Raw genomic sequence first — 17,055 nt, forward strand, 5'->3', positions numbered from 1 at the left:
TCAGAAATGCCTGTTATGGGAAAGAACAGGGCCGGACAACAACTTTTTAGGGTCTTTACTTAAAAGGACTGGGTCTACAGACAAACCATCCTATTTATTATTTCGCCTTCTAAAAAGGAACAAAATCAAACCCCCCATCCATTTTACACTTTCTTTAAGCATAGGCTAAAATGATCTCAAATTCTGTGTTTCAAAAAGAACACTTTTGGTTGTATCTGTGAGCCCAGATTCACTTTAAACGTGTTGCTGGCTTTGTTCTAGACACCCCAAGAGGAGCTAACAATAGTAAACCTGCTAGGCTTTGAGAACATGAATAAACTTGGTGTTGACAAGAGTTCAAAGGCAGAGCTCAGGAGCTGGCCCAAGGCCGTGTCTTTGTAATCTGGCTATTCAATTTGGGGATACAGGTGGTCTAGCAGGGCACGCTCACCTCCCTAGTTAACATGTTAAGCCTCCCCTTGGTAGTTTGGTAGCCTGTCTCCCCTAATCCTTTGCAAGCTACTAGAATACAAATGGTCTGTTTTTTTAATCATCAAGTCCTATAGAGATGAAAAGATGGGCAGGTAACTTTCATTTAATACACTATTAGTAGTAGTAGTAATTATAATAAAAGTTGAATGAAGCTTATATAAACTCATCTTTGCATTCAGACTACCCTCCTGGTGCCGAAATATCTCAATAGTTCTTTTTTAGAGCACAAATCTTCCATTCACGGAATGCATTTTCATAAGATTTATAAGTCATCTCTCTTGGGAAAGCTTTTCATTCAGGAAAGTCTACCAGCCTCTTCTGAATTCTTAAAATATCACTATACATATCATCAATAATTCAGGGGAAGAAAATAATAAAACACTGGCTTGGCCACCCAATCCTCCCAAGATGTGCAGAGATCCCATCTGATGACTTACTAGCTCTGATGCCTCACCCAGTCATCCTATTCCCTCTGACTCATTCAGCCCAAATACTCTGCATAAATTTAAAGATAACTGTTATTAAGGATCCGAAAGTTAACCTCCTGCAGGGAAAGAATTCTGATGCTTTGGTCTCACTTTACAGGCAACCCATGAATGGCTTTGGATACTCTCAGCTGGCGAGGCAGCATTTCAGCAAGCACCTGACCTAAGCTGAACATAGTGGAAAGATGACCTCAGAGTTTGGAAATGTTCTACTTCTGTTTACACAGCCCAGGATCCTAACCTGGTCTGGGGACAGATACATGCTAATCCTTTCCATCACATTTGGCTTAGATTAAAAAATAGAAAAATTTTAAGGGTAGAGGAGGGCTGGTAGGTATATGGAAGAGGTAGATGAAATTTCAGTTTTGTTTTTTTTTTCATTTTTAAAGACAGGGTCTCATTTACTTTGTTGCTCAGGCTGGAGTACGGTGGCACAATCACAGCTCACTGCAGCCTTGAAGTTCCGGGTTCAAGCAATTCTCCTGCCTCAGCCTCCAGAATAGCTGGGACCACAGGTGTATACCACCACACCTGGGAAATTTTTTTAATTTTTAAAATTTATTATAGAGAATGGGTCTCACTTTGTTGCCAAGGCTGGTCTCCAACTCCTGGATTCAAACAATCCTGCTGCCTTAGCCTCCCAAAGTGCTAAGATTACAGGTATGAGCCACTATGCCTGCCCAGCTGAAATTTCAGCTTTAAAAGATTTATACTCCAGAGGCCCTGCCACCAACTTCTCTGACAACACTGAGGAGCAAGACCTCCACAGCCTGGATTTAGGCCTTCTAAGCCCCACACTGCCTATTTCATTGGATCACAAGGACAAGTCCTATGGCATTTTCCTGTCCTCTTTTTAGTTTGGCCCTTCCAAGACTGGGTGTCTAATTGTCATGCAATCAGCAAGAACGAACCAGATCGGGGGAGAACAGTCAGTGTGGTGGCTAAAGCAATTTCATCCTGGATGTTGATGCACCACGTTGACTTCTGGTTAACTCCTGCTCTGGGAATGCTTCTAAGATTTCTACTTTATCTACAGTTACCTTAAATCCTGCCTTAGGTCAAAACAATCTTGAGCACAAATCTTGCTCTCAGGCAGATTCGCACAGCATCCCTACCTTTCCTTGTAACTGCTGTACACATTTCTTCCCCATGGTATATAAGCCCTGGGTCTGGTGGGTAATGGTGCAGGGATCCACCATCTTGTCTTGCTGCCGCCCAAGACATAGACATGGCTTCAGTTCATAAGTCCTAGTAAGTGTTTCTAATAAACTGGATTTGTCAGCTTCTTTCTTCTGTCTCTCAGCTTCCTTAGTCTTTGAGAGTAAGTTTGCATAGGCCTGCCCACCAGGCCGATAGCCTGACTATTCTGACTCTGAATAGTCAGAGTTGGCACCACCTCTGGAGAAAGCCATTGATGACTATCATCTGTTTCCATCAAGGGCGCCTCTTTCTTTCCTTTTTCACTTTTTTTTTTTTTAACTCTCTTCCCCTCTCCCTAGCCTTTATTTCTACTTTTCCACTCTTTCTCTTCTTTGCACAGCCACGAGGCTGCTCCATCTAATTCTTTGCCTGCCTATGCACAGGCAAGAAAGGAGCCAAGAAACAGCTGAATATTGCACAGGACAGGGGAACAGAGTACACTCTTTATGTCAGAATGGACAGGGGAAAATCTCAAAGCTGCTCAGACCAATCTGCTTCCCTAGGAAGCTCTAATTATTTGGGGTCAGGCTTTTCATGTCATATATTTCTATGTAAACCTGTCATGAAAACAGCTCAGAATTTCAGAGCTGTGGCTATGCTCCTGGTCTGGGGTGAGCACAGGGCACACAACGAACCAGATTATGCCTGGAGTATTTTCCCCACCCTTGTCCATATGGATATGATAGGAAATGGAGTCTAAGGATGTTTAACGAGAGACGGTTACCAATGGTCAGTTACTCATCTTTCTGACCTTTAAAAAAAAAAATAAAATGCACTTGAACACTGTCCCATTTCCTCACCTGTTTGGCCAGAATCCTTGCTGTTAGTCTTACAGTCTCCGAGGGATTCCAGTTTTCCCCAAAAACAACCATGGGAGAACATTCCAGCTTGTGCATGGGCCAATCTTCTTTCTGGAAAGATTGAAAAAAACATTATTAAAGAACAGCACATACACCGGAATAAAGTGTGAGAGAAGAGGATGCAATGAGTCCCCCTAGTTAAGGTCAAGTAAAATATGTTTCCTTTTGGAAAACACGAGGATGCTCACAAAAGCTAGAGATAAAAACATCCTTTAAGATAGACAGGATTGTATGACCTCGACTCAGGCCTGGTCAAGGTTGTTGGGAGAAGATCTACTTTGTGTTTTTTTCAAGCACCTCATGGCTTTCTGCAGCTCCTCATTATTCCAAACAACACATACATTTTTCCATCATCTGTTCAAGCTGTCAAATTGCAGAGGGAGTGATTTGAGTATCAGCCATTGATTTGGCTCTGTTGCCTCACAGTTCCGCTCTGGTTTTGTTCTCACGTCAGGGCAAATAATGAAGAGTTGACTTACACAGCAATGAGTCCCTTTTACAGGTGACTTTTTAAAAAGCACAAATGAGGGTTCCATGAAGGGCAACACTGGAAGAAATTTAGGAATATTTAGGACTTCCCAAAGATGCACTGGATAAAACAGTAGTTTTCTTTTTTTCTCTCTTTCTTTCTCTCTTTCTCTCTTTCTTTCTTTCTTTCTTTTAGATGGAGTCTCGCTCTATCGCCAGGCTGGAGCACAGTGGCAGGATCCTGGCACACTGCAACCTCTGCCTCCTGTGTTCAAGCGATTCTCCTGCCTCAGCCTCCTGAGTAGCTGGGATTACAGGTGCCTGCCACCATGCCCAGCTAATTTTTGTATTTTTAGTAGAGATGGGGTTTCACCATGTTGGCCAGGATAGTCTTGATCTCTTGACCCCATGATCCGTCCGCTTTGGCCTCCCAAAGTGCAGGGATTACAGGCTTGAGCCACCATGCCTGGCCTAACAGTAGTATTCTTTCTATCATATGCCCTGAAATTTTCCTGCCCCAGGTAGGGGGATGAAGGACACTTGCTGCTGGAAGGGTGGAGGCGTCATCACTTGAGATGGGGAAGGCACTGAGAGAAGGACACCATGGTGTTTTGGAGGCCAAGGGAGGAAAGTACTTTGAGGACTAGGGAGTAAATGATGATGCCAGTGCTGGAGATAGGCTTAGTGTGAGATGACGGAGAATGTGACTTGGAATCATGGAAGCTTGTTGGTTTTCATAAAAACCAGTTTTGGTGGGATGATGGGGTAAGAAACGACTGGGAGCAAATTCAAGAGAGAATGAAAGGAGACACAGCTTAGAGTAGTGGGAAGTTACGGGGGATTTTTTTTTTTTCTTTTTTTTTTTAGGTGGGAAATGTCAGAGCACGTTGTATACTGATGGGAGCCCTTACAAACTGTCTCTTTCACGACGGGGTACTGTCCTCTCTGTCCTTGACCTTCCCTAGCTCAGAAAATGGCCATAAATGCTCAGGGCAGGGAGGCTGATGTGGGTGGATCACCTGAGGTCAGGAGTTTGTGACTGGCCTGGCCAATGTGGTAAAACCCCATCTCTACTAAAAATAAAAGAATTAGTCGAGCATGGTGGCATGTGCCTGTAGTCCCAGCTACTCGGGAGGCTGAGGCAGGAGAATCGCTTGAACCCAGGAGGCGGAGGTCGCAGTGAGCCAAGATTGCACCACTGCACTCCAGCCTGGGCAACAGTGTGAGATTCTGTCTCAAAGATAAAAATATATGCTCAGGCCAGAAAGCTAGAGTTATCCTTGGCGCTGCTCTCTCTCTCACACTCCACATTCAGTCAGTTCTGGCAAATCCTCTGTCTCTGCCCAGAATCTGATCCCATCTTAGTGCCCCAACCTTTCTACCCGGCTGCAGCCCCACCGTCTCTCATGACTAATGTCCTGCCACTGCCTTCTAACTGGATGCCCGCTTCTGTCCTTGCTCCCATGGACTAGGTTCCAGAGAGCAGCCTGAGGGATCCTGTTGACAAAACTCAGATCAGGCCAGTCCTCAGCTCAAAACCTAATGGCTTTTCTCATCCAGGCAAAAGGCCAAGTGCTAAAGGTAACCTAGGAGGCCTACGTGATGGGAGTGCCCCTGCACCACCCCCAGCCCGTCATCTCCCACCGCACTCTCGCCTGCCTCACTGCACTTGGCCACAGCAGTGTCCTGGCCGCGCCTGGAGCCATGCACCTGCCTCAAGGCCCTTTGCACTTGCTCTGTTTTGTGGCTAGCACTCTCCTCCCCTGGATATCTATGTGGCTCCCTCCCTCCTCCTCTCCAGCCGCTGCTGGAATGTCACCTTCTCAAGATACCTGCCACCATCACCCTGTCAGAAACAGCACTTCCCCATCATTCTCCCTTTCCTTGTTTTCTGCAGCTTCTTAGTACTTCTCACCACCTGAGCATATTACAAATTGATTAGTTATTTGGTTTAGTATCTGTCTCTCCCAGGAAAATAAAGAAACTTTATTTTGTTCATAGCTGTAACCCCAGAACTGACAACAGTGCCTGGCATTTACTAGGCACTCAATATAGTTGCTGAAGGAATGAAGATGTCTCCCTACCCCCTTCCCTCCACCCTGATCCCCCAAGAAGGAAGCACATACTGTCACTTAATGATTTAATGCAGTCTGTGGTACAGCCCCTTAGCTCAAGTTCTGGGCCAAGATGTTCTGCAGAGTTAAATAACGCCGCGCCAAATATAACTAAGAGCAGGGAGGAAAAGAAATGACAAGATATGCACAAGGGAGAAGAGAATCTGTTTTTAGCCAAAGCCTAAAATGAGAGCATGGTGATGAGGCGAAGAGGTGGGAACAGGTGGGTCTGGCTGCCTGCAGACTAATCAGCTCCCTCCTCAGCTGCAGAGCAAAGAGGAAAAGACAGAGATGACCCTCGGGATATCTGTGGGGATAAGGGGACCTACCAGCTGGGGAGAGATGGATCATTAACAACTATAGACAAATGCCCACTCTGACTCCAGGAACTCCAAGAAAACTCCAAGACATGAACTCTGTCCCTAATGGGCCTGCAAGCTGTTGTTTTCTGAACTGCAGGTGGTGCTTTGGTGTTTAGCAACTACAATGAATTCCTGGGAAGTTAAATATGAACATTTATTAATATAACTATTATTTATAAAATACAATCTATTTATTAATGTAGTTGATTTAAAATTAATTTTACTATAAATATTACATAATGGTAACATTTATTGATATAAATGTCCTCAAAAGGAAGGGAATCAAACATAAGGAAAGCTCTGGGAGGAAAGCAGAGTGCTGTCAAGCAGGAGGGCTACTGACCTGGCACTCAAGAAACCTGCCATTTATTCCCACTCTGCAGCGAAACAGCTGTGTGACTACGCAGGTCTCTTAATCCCTTCGCATCTGTCTCCTTGGCTGTAAACAACATGATCCTTAAGTTACTTAGCAAGTCCAGAATTCTGAGTCTATGAGTTTACACCTTCCAACAGTGATAATCAGATATTAAGCTTGAAGACTACCAACAAATGTGGGCCAAATACAGATCATCAGGCATTCATGCAGATGCAAAGGATCCCATCAGCAGATCCACAAGAAGCACTCAGAACAGTGCCTGGCCCAGGCTGCGCTCTGAAACGTTGGTAATTGTTCATTCGTTCAACAAGTCCTGCAACTGACCCTAGAGGCAGGGATGGGAGATGAAGTCTTTGACTTCAAGCAGTTTATGGCAATGTCAGAACCAAGATAAAAGAGCACCTACAATTAGATACAGTCCCACTCATAGCAGTTAAAATCAGGTAACTGGATAAACAAGAAAATGCAGAATCAGGTTAAATTTCATTAAAGAAAATTTACCATAGTAATACTGTTTCACTTTCTTTTTTGAAGGTGGATTAACGGAGGAAGGGCAGAGATATACCACGATGGCACTGCACAGCTTTAATTCTTAAAAAAGGAAGATGTGATAGTATCTAGTAAAAATGTCAGGTTTTAAGCATATTTCGATACATTCTCTTCTATCACAGAGATGGTCCACATATTTTAAAGAACCTGACAGAGGTAACTACCCTAGTTTTGCCCGTAAGAAATTATAAGCAAACAGACTGGACAAAATTGAAAAAAAAAATTAGGCTAACCTGATGAATAGGAATGAATGTTATAAATTATTTTTGAATACTGGCAGTACTGCTGTATACAGAGTGATTTTGCAACTCTTTATGCTTTTTTAAATGTTATCCATTTTTCTAAAAGTTTTCCCACTATTCTTCAAAATTCAAGATAGTGCTCCTGCCCTGATTGCAATCCTTATAAAATTTTCTGTAAACCAGGATCTCATTTTCCAAAACTAAAATAAAATAATAAAATACACATATAAGCACAGAAGGGATTCAGGAAGATATATACCAAAGTATTTTCTCAAGGAATCAGATTATGAATACTTATTCTGTTCTATTAGTCTGCACTTTCTGATTCTCCCATAATGAGGACAGATTGTACAACTTAATCAAATCTATAAAAAAGGTGAGATATGGAATTTTTCATACTGATGGTCCTCTTTTAAAACTTCTAATTCATTTTCAACTAAGATAATAACTACTGTGCATGACTTTCACTTTTGCGCCTAGTCAAAAATGCTTAAAGATGCATAAAGAGTTGCAAAAGTGTCTCATGGTGCACCAGCATTTCCAGCACTGGAAGAAAAGAGTGATTACTATGGCATCCAGTTTCCTGCTGAGCAAATATGTTGCCTTCCTCGATAAGGAGACTGGATTTTCATCATGAAGTCCCTTTTCTGCCTCTAGCATTTGGTGTTCCTATTCTTCTAACAACAAACACAGTCTACCTGTACACATTCACATGTGATTTCTTAAAATGTGGAACAGGGAGAAAATGTCACAGGATTTCTGCTTTCCACTAGCATGATCTTTGAGAACAAGAGTACACAAGCAATCAGGTGGACACCTGACCACCTTATACACAGATGGCTCGCGCTGCTGAGCTACCATCACTAGGACATACGCTTTGCCTTTTCCCAATCTAAGCGATGAGACATACTCAGTCATTCACATGCATTTCTTCCTACTGGTGATATTAAAGGTTTAGACAAAAAGATTGGCCCAAATTTAAGATGCTTCCTATGGCTGACAGGAGAGAACTGATCCAGGATTGAACCTAAGACTCTGGCCCCATTACACTAATCACCCATAACAATAGCATTTATTAGACATGTTCTGTACTTCAGTTATTTTCTAGTTAATGATAAGGGCCTACTATTTTCTCACATGCTCCTCATACACACTTAAAAAAAATCCCTTCCTACTTTCAAAGCTTACTCATAACCCCCTCAGCTCTAAAACACACAGGTTTTCTTCTTTATAGTCATTACGGTTAAGAAATATACCCTAGAAAGTTCTACTGCACAATGATTTATTCTATATAATAACTTTCTAAAACTCTTCTCTTGAAAATATCCTGGTACAATTTATGGGTGAATGGGTGAATGAATAATATACTTTGCTTCCCAGGTGTATTTAGAAAAATAAATACAGTTCATTAAAACACACAGGTTACAAAATAACACGCCCAACTAAAAAGGAATTTGTTTCTTTTGTATTTCCTCCCATTACCCTTTCATGCATTAGCAATTAAAATCTTTCCTCTGGCACCATCACACTGAGTCAAGTGAACTAAGAGGAAAGTAACAGGACAAGACAGAACCAAACTGTATCAAATAAAGCAAAATCCGAAGGCACAGCATGCAGACAGAAGAGGGCTTGGGGAGAACATACACCATGGCTAGGATCCCCTAAGAAGCTTTACTCTGTGTAAAGAGGAAACCCCCAGGAAGCAATGTGAGCCTTTAGGACTCTGGGAGAGGTTTCTGGCCAAGGCGACAATGGACGCAGCTCTCCCCTTTCACATCCACTGAAGGCCACTTCTCTTTCTCTGACATTCCCACAGCACCTCCTTTTCTAGAGGGCCCTCACTTCTCCCAAGCACACTACTGTAAAGGGGTGAAAGCCCTCCCCAAGTAGTGTGTAAAGTCTCATCTTCATTCTGCCACTGTTTGACCTTGGGAGATCTTGGATCACCCAACCACTTGGGACTATGCTTTCTTATCTACTGACACATTGAACTTGATAACCTCTATCCCAACTCCACCATCTGCTGTGTGGCACCGACCACCTGATGACTCCAGGGGGGTAGGGCCTACCTTTGAGAAAGCACCAGTTAATTACTGGCAGCTGAGGGCCATGCTTTCTTAGGTGGAGAATCACTCAATTACCTTCCTCATCGCCGCTCTTGTTTTGTGCCACGTTTTATCCTTTAAGCAGAGCCTCTACTTTGATCCCATGCAAGCGCTCCCTTAAGCCAAACCCTGAACACATTTTTATCTGGAGCAGATGCCCCAGATTCCTCCCTAATGATTTCCTTTACGAAGCCCTTGCACTACCCTTTATTTCTAGGCACTTACTTTTATTAAACCTTTATGTCTGCTCTATCTCTTTATAATACACTGCCCATACTTATTTAGTTCTTCAGTACTAAAGGATGAAAAACCTTAATGGTCATTAGCCTCTTCCTTCAGCAGTGGGAGAGAGATGAAACAGAAATGAAACTTACAGGTCAGATCCAGCCTGCCACCTCTAGAAACAAGAGGCTTCAGGAGCTGCGGTACCACTCACCTCCTACAAGGGTGCTTTGGTCACCGGATACTTAACAGAAGCACAGGAAAGCAGAATTGCAGAAGTAATCCCCAGTGCTCAGGGTGCCCCTGCCTGGGAACTGAGTAAGCAGCAGGGGAAACTCCATCACGAGGCTGAACACAGCAGGCTCTCTTGGCCTGCAGCCTTGCACCAGTAGAATCACATAACTGTTTCCTCCATCCTGGAGTTCCTTGCTCCCCTAAACAATTGGCTCATTATGAAGTGACCACCTGGACAGTTTTGTTCAAGGGCGGGACATCTAGACTGTTCAACTTCTTGTTGTAGAGTAATAAACCGGCATTGTGGCACATACAGGTTGGGATATTGGTTAATGTGAGCCTCCCCCAAGGGAGGACACCCCTCATTGCACGCTTACAAATGAGGTCTCTGAATCTGCACATCTGGGATTCTAGGTCCTGGGGACAGGGAAACCATAAAGGGCATCTCAAATCCCAACGTGGGCCATGACAATTCATCAAAATACTGCCACCCCGTAAGGCCTAACAGAAGACAGTTTAGCAGCGTGCTCAGGAGACTCAGACTCGGAGCTAACTCCACATGCCACATACTCTGATGGTACTCATTAACACTCTGTTCACAGCTACTTAACGGAGTTAAGACTCATTTTATAATAAGCATTGTTCACACAACATACACCATCAGTACCCTCAAGTTCTTAGAATCCAGTCATTCTCTCAGGCTGAAAAACCAAGCTCCTTAAATCAAAACTATGCTGTTTATTTCTTTGCATAAAGCTAAGCTTTAGTCTAGCCTGAATTACACAAATTCGATTTTCCTGTGGACTGTAATATGCTTATTTATACTAACTCCTCACACCTGTATATAGGGTTACAGCTTATATAAAACTTTAATATCTATCACATCACGTGGTCCCTAACTCATCAAGGTGGGCACCACCGTCCTCAGTTCAGATTTAAAGAAACTGAGCCTCGGGGATGTTTTGTAACTTGCCAATTTCTCTCTTTCTTTTGAGACAGAATTTCACTCTTGTCGCCCAGGCTGCAGTGCAAAAGCACGATCTCCGCTCACTGCAACCTCCGCCTCCCAGGTTCAAGCAATTTGCTGGCCTCAGCCTCCACAGTAGCTGGGATTACAGGCACCCGCCACCATGCCTGGCTAATTTTTTCCTATTTTTAGTAGCGACGGGGTTTCACCATGTTGGCAAGGCTGGTCTTGAACTCCTGACCTCAGGTGATCCATCCCCCTTGGCCTCCCAAAGTACTGGGATTACAGGCGTGAGCCATCGCGCCCGGCCATAACTTGCCAATTTCATACAAGTAGCAGAGCCAGGACCTGCTCCTAGGACCACGGCCTCTTGCTACTCTATGCTATATGATCTGAACTACATGTGACTCCCTATGCTTGCTTTGCTACAGAACCAGAATGGAATGAGTTAACTTTTTAGAAGTGTTTAACTTACATATAGAAACAGCTAACTCATCTGGCAGGCCTAGAATCAAACTGTATATGTCGCAGGGCCTGCTGATCTCTACAATGCCAATGCACTACTCTATCTACAATTGGTAGGAGCAAAGTATGATCTTTCCTCTTCAAAAGAAGGCACCCTCCCCGAAAACTCAACTACGAGCTCCATTTATATTCTCACTGCCACACAGGCTGACAGCCTCTGGGAGCCTGCTGTGGGAAACACAGGGAAGGGGACGGTGCATATGGTCTTCAGAGCCAAGGCAGAGTCTGAGATTCGCAAGCCAAGGTCTCAGCCTGTGCTTCATTCTGGGGAGGGGCCGCTGTCCCTGGGGCGCTACAGTCAGATGAGACACCAGGGCTTAGCAATCTCTCCCACTGCTAAATAATGCTCTTTGAGGCCTTTCAAAGGCCAACAGTGTAGGGAGGTGAGAAAGAAAAAAAAAAATAGTGGGTAAGCCAAAGTAGACTGGGGATGGGGCTGGAGGGTGGGGAGGGGAGAAAGATGACACCAGGTATTTGGAACAACAAAAAGAGATGCAGATATGGAGAAAATCTTCTCTGTACCATAGAACCACCCCTTAACAGCATCACCATTTCCCAAGGTATATTAATAGGTTCCCTTTAAAAATAAATGCCAGGGGGAATATAGAGAGATCGAACAAGAAGGCTTACAAATTCACAATGCCATACTAGTGTATCAAAGACTATAACAGGTTCTGAAGTAAAGAGACCACGTTCCCCTAAATTGTTTGAACATGAAATGCATTTTCTGTGGAATATCTCCGAACATTTTGTGGAACGAGTGTTTACTGTAACAGTTTGAGAAATACCACTTTTAGGTCTTCAAAGAGTCTACCAAGAATTCCTCCAACATCCTCATTAACCTTCCCATTCCTACATTTCAGGATTCATTTGAGACTCATCCATCCTGAACCCCTCAGCCCTGACTGCTCCTGAGGCACTGGCCCCAATTACGAGTTCAGAATAGCCCCCCTCTGGCTATACAGAGTCTGGACCAGGGGCTCATCTGAGTCTCGCTGTAAGCAGGTTGGATTCAAACAGCCCAAGGGTAAGATGTAGCCTGCTATGGAGGAATTTATAAAAACACAACAATAAAAAATTTAAAAACTTAAAGACAGAATTTTAACATTGTTTATTTGTCATCTCTGCATTTTCCATCTGTGGCTGCAGTCCTTGGGGCAAACTTGCTAGCACACCTGCCTGTATCTAACATGGTCTTCTCTTCTCCTGCACCTCAATTTTGGTGCTGCATGCGGCCTCAAACTGCTACTGCCTATCACTGGCTGCCTGTGAGGTGGGGGTCAGCATACATCCAAGGATATCCAGCCACATCCTGTGCTTTCCAGCTCTGGCTACAGGGGGGCGCTGAGGAATGCCATGACAAGGAAGAGGAGGACTTCAGAGGAAATTAGGCCCTCCCTGCCAATGGCCCAGCACCTACCTGACACTCCACATTGCAGTAAAATGCCTGCTTGCATCTTCCACATTTGGACAATCCTTCTTTCCTTAAAAACAGAAAGGGCACTGTAGTGGTGAGAGGCACAGAAACGTGAAGCTGTACATTTTATCATGCAATAACAAAAGCCACCTGGTTGGAAAGCAGAGCCAAGGTTCACCTCACCTTACTCTCCCACCAAGAAGGCACATGTTCCTTAACGAGAGTTTGACCAGATTTAGCCTTTGAGGAGTGAGTGAGTCAAACAGCGCACGCACTCACATTTACCGAGCCCACCAGTATGAAGGGTGCTGTCCAAAGAGATGAGGGACAACGGCTCTGACTGACTGGTGACCTGGCCAAAATCACCAAGGCTATGAACATCATCTGTACGACTGGTCAGTAGTTTAGGGCAAGTCAAGGTTCTTATGTCCTGATTTTCTCATCTGCTAAAGAGGCACAGAAATAAACAAAACCATGTTGTAGGTTTGACCCCATGAAGATGGAGTGTTGGGATGTAGCTGCTCTAGTGAAAATCCCATGTGAGTGACAACTCTCATTATTTAGAAACTGCAAGTAATGCAAAGATGGAATTTAGTATGCTAGGACTATACGAATGTCGTCCAGAAAGCTACGTTTAAAAGTGCAACCTAGCAAGTGGAGATAGATTCTTTTTTTTTTTTTTTTTTAAAGACAGGGTCTCACTCTGTCACCCAGGCTGGAGTGCAGTGACATGATTCTGGCTCACTACAGCCTCGACTTCCCAGGCTTAGGCCATTCTCCCACATCAGCTCCCAAGTAACCGGGAATACAGGGCATGTGCCACCATGCCTGGCTAATTTTCGTATTTTTTGTAGAGACGGGGTTTCATCATGTTGCCCCAGCTGATCCCCAACTCCTGGGCTCAAGCCATCCACCCGCCTCAGCCTCCCAAAGTGCTGGTATTATAGGCATGAGCCACCGTGCCCCTGCCAAGAGATAGATTCTTGAATACAGTATTATGGGATCTGATGGCTACACATGCCCATTTTGTCAGTGTACTATTTAGCTATTCTTCTGCCTCTTCATAATGGGGTCAATTCAACTTATTCATTGTTATATCATTTTCCTGCTTCCCATAAAGGACGGGGACATTGTTGCTTCCCAACTGTTAGGTGCTAGCGTGTGTATTGTGTGAGATGAACCAAAGCTTTTTCAAAAGCTGAAAAGCCACTGAATTAAGCCACATACTACAAAACTCTTTACTTTTTTTCCGAAGTAGGGAACAATTACATTGTTTAAGTCAGAGCGCAATCGGTAAAACCTGCTGTCTAACTCTTTCCCGCCCCGGTGAAGCCAGCTTCCGGACTTGTGGAGATACCGACACCATGAAGCGGCTACGCTGCCGCAGAGCCACCCTGTGCCACCTCGTCCCACCTCCTCTGCAGCCCAGCAGAGCTGACGGGGATGGGGGCGGGAGCGTGCACGGTGGGGCTGACATCTTACAATACGGATATACATATTGTCACGCTGCAGAATCCTCCGCGGCTTCTCGTTAGCAAGTGGTAGTCACCACACTCCTCCTACAGAATCAAGGAAGTCTTCCAAAAATTCTACTGTTGGAACTAAACAGACTGCCTTGCAGCTTTCATGACAGCACTTGGATTCCAAGAAGCAGACTGAAGAATGTGGGAGAAAAACACATCTCGGGGTTGAGGCATAAATAAATATTCCAAGTTTGCACACCTCAATAGTTCAAAAAGGAACCTGCTAATTTAGCGCATGTATTCTCTGGTCTAAAATACTCCCCCTAACCCCCAGGGTATATCTGAAGGGACTGAACTCTGACTTTGCATTTTGGAATATAAAAGAAACAAGATGCACAGACCCTTGCTCTCTCGGGAAATGCACTAAAAAAATCACGGTGAAGTGACTCGTCAGCAAGCACTGGGTGACGTGCGCTGTGCAGAAATGCCCAGGGGAGGAAAAGCAAAGACAGCAGAGCCAGGGAGGAAGCCTGCAAACTTCTTTCCACAGAGAGGTGTGTCAGGAAATAGATAACGGTGGGAGATGCTACCCTTTAAAAATGTCCATCTGAAAAGTCATCTTTAATGTTTGTTTTTATAGGGGCAGGTTAGAGACCTCTAAGAACTTGGTTGAAGCTTTTAACTTTCTCTAATAACCCACCTTCTCCCCCAACCCTAATGAAACAAAAGAAGTATGTAAAATTTCAAGGGCTTTTTGAAATTCATTCAACATGAATAAGTTAAACAGCATTTAACTTGTTGTTAAATGCTGAACAACAAAAAAATTAACAGGCTCAGAGGCCACCTAAAAGCCCATATGTAGGACCAGCAAAGAGCCTCTGACACCAGCGTTAAGAACACCTGATGTAAGAGATTAGAAAATCATCACGGTTAAAAAGATATTTATTAGCTCCACAACATACAAAAACGGCAGGGATTAATACAGGTTTTCTTGCACAGAAACCAGTAGTAAAGTTAACCTGAAACCAGTACTTGTTTGCAGCCTCCACGTAACATCCCAAGGAGATAGTAGGCAACTAGGCTCTAGGGAACTAAGAAAGAACTCCATTGAGATTTCATCAAAATAATACCTCTCCCAAAGGCTGGCCTTCATTCGAACCAGCTTGTCACCAAGTCCACAGCCACAAACAATAAAGAGCAGGAAGTAAAGGCTAACTTTTCAGTGTTGGCAATATGATATATACATCATTTCTACTATCTATCCCAGTGGTTCTCAAGAAGGTCTGCAGACTGCTGGGGTCCTGGAGACCCTTTCAGGGAGGTGGTGAGAGACAGAATTCAGATTATTTGCTTTTTTTCTCACTGTCTTAACATTTGTGATGCAGAAGGTGTAAGGCATAAAGGTTCCTGGAGGGTAGTAAACCTTCAGATGCCTGAGTGTAAATCAAAGCCCAGGAAACACTGTATTCTTTTTTTTTTTTTAGACAGAGTCTTCCTCTGTTGCCCAGGCTGGAGTGCAATGGTGCAATCTTGGCTCACTGCAACCTCCACCTCCTGGGTTCAAGCAATTCTCCTCCCTCAGCCTCTTGAGTAGCTGGGATGACAGCCAGGTGTGACGACGCCCAGCTAATTTTTGTATTAGTGGAGACAGGGATTCACCATGTTGGCCAGGGTGGTCTTGAACTCCTTACCTCAGCTGATCCGCCCGCCTCAGCCTTCCAAAGTGCTGGGATTACAGGCATGAGCCACCACGCCCGGTCAGAAACACTGTATTCTTTACTGCCACACTGTTAGTAAAAGGGGGGAAGCCAGTTTCACGAATGTCCCTGACATTCATGAAATTAACTTTACTAAATGAATATTAACTTTACTAAATTTCGATTCTTAAGTATATATCTCTTTGGCATTGTATAGTAAAGCAGGAAGAATGCAAAAAGTATTTCTGCTTCGTACTGAAGTCCAGTGGCTATGTCACAAAAGAGCACTGGTGTGATCACTGGCATTGTAAACTGAACTAGCCACTTTCTTCTTGGAACATTCCTGGCCTTTTCTTTCTTTCTTTTTTTTTTTTTTTTAACTTGAAAGAACAGCTTTAGATAAACTGTGGTTATTCAGACTTGGGCATTTGGCAGATATATTACTGAAATGAATGAAGTGAGCCTGTCACTTCCAGGAAAACAACACTTGCTGCCAATGATAAAATTTGAGTTTTCAAGGAAAAATTAGAATTTTGGGAAACACAGATCTGCCATCCTGAGCCTGACAGCTTCTCAATACTGAAGACTTATCTGATGAGACTAGTGATAATATTAAGAAATATGATTTTTTGATATGGTTTGATAAAATGAGTCAATTTTCAGGAGAGCTGTACAATCGAGGTAACCAATATTTTCCAAATGGCCAATGACACTGTTTCAAAAGTTATGCATGGTAAAAAAGTCATTCCAAGTGTAAGGGAAGCCAATAGATTTTATGTCATTGAGTACATAAAGTTCACAATATAGCTTCTGATTGCACATCACAACTTTTAAGACAACATCAATTATCAAAGTTTAGTGATGAATCAAATAAGAACATTGCATGTAACTGAGAAAGGTATCGAAATACCCTTCTCTTACCAATTACATATCTATGTGAAGCTTTATTTTTACTACATACATAACATGACAGACTGAATTCAGAAGCATATTTGAGAATCCAGTTGTCTTCTATAAATCCAGACATTAAAGAGACTTAACAAAAATTTAAAACAAAAACACTATTCTCAGTAATTCTTTTGTTTTGGAAGATATTTCTCACAGAAAAATGTTAGAATAGTTGTTATTTCAAAATGAATAAACCTTCAAAATTTTCTGTTTAACTTGACATATGATACATAATGATAGATATAACTTATGTAAACAAAAGCTCTCTGCGATTCTCAATAACCTTTAAGAGTACAGAGGGACCCTGAAACCAAAAAGTTTGAAAACTGCTGATCTATTTTAGTAATCTC

At 43.3% G+C, this 17,055-nt stretch overlaps 1 protein-coding gene across 2 annotated transcripts in view; it reads right to left on the minus strand.

Moving 5' to 3' along the window:
• The window catches only part of SMYD2 (SET and MYND domain containing 2), a 56,020-nt gene that overhangs the window by 18,863 nt on the left and 20,102 nt on the right, over positions 1–17,055 (minus strand). Inside the window, exons 2-3 of one of the 2 annotated variants that reach the window (XM_025355920.1) lie at positions 12,601–12,664; positions 2,957–3,067 (exon numbers count right to left, since the gene is read on the minus strand). In XM_025355920.1, coding sequence (XP_025211705.1) covers positions 2,957–3,067; positions 12,601–12,664 — 175 coding nt within the window. The remainder of the gene's footprint in view (positions 1–2,956; positions 3,068–12,600; positions 12,665–17,055) is intronic. The other variant, XM_025355928.1, reaches the window with a different exon arrangement.

Source organism: Theropithecus gelada, chromosome 1 (assembly GCF_003255815.1).
Source record: "Theropithecus gelada isolate Dixy chromosome 1, Tgel_1.0, whole genome shotgun sequence".
NCBI classification, from domain to species: Eukaryota; Metazoa; Chordata; class Mammalia; order Primates; family Cercopithecidae; genus Theropithecus; species Theropithecus gelada.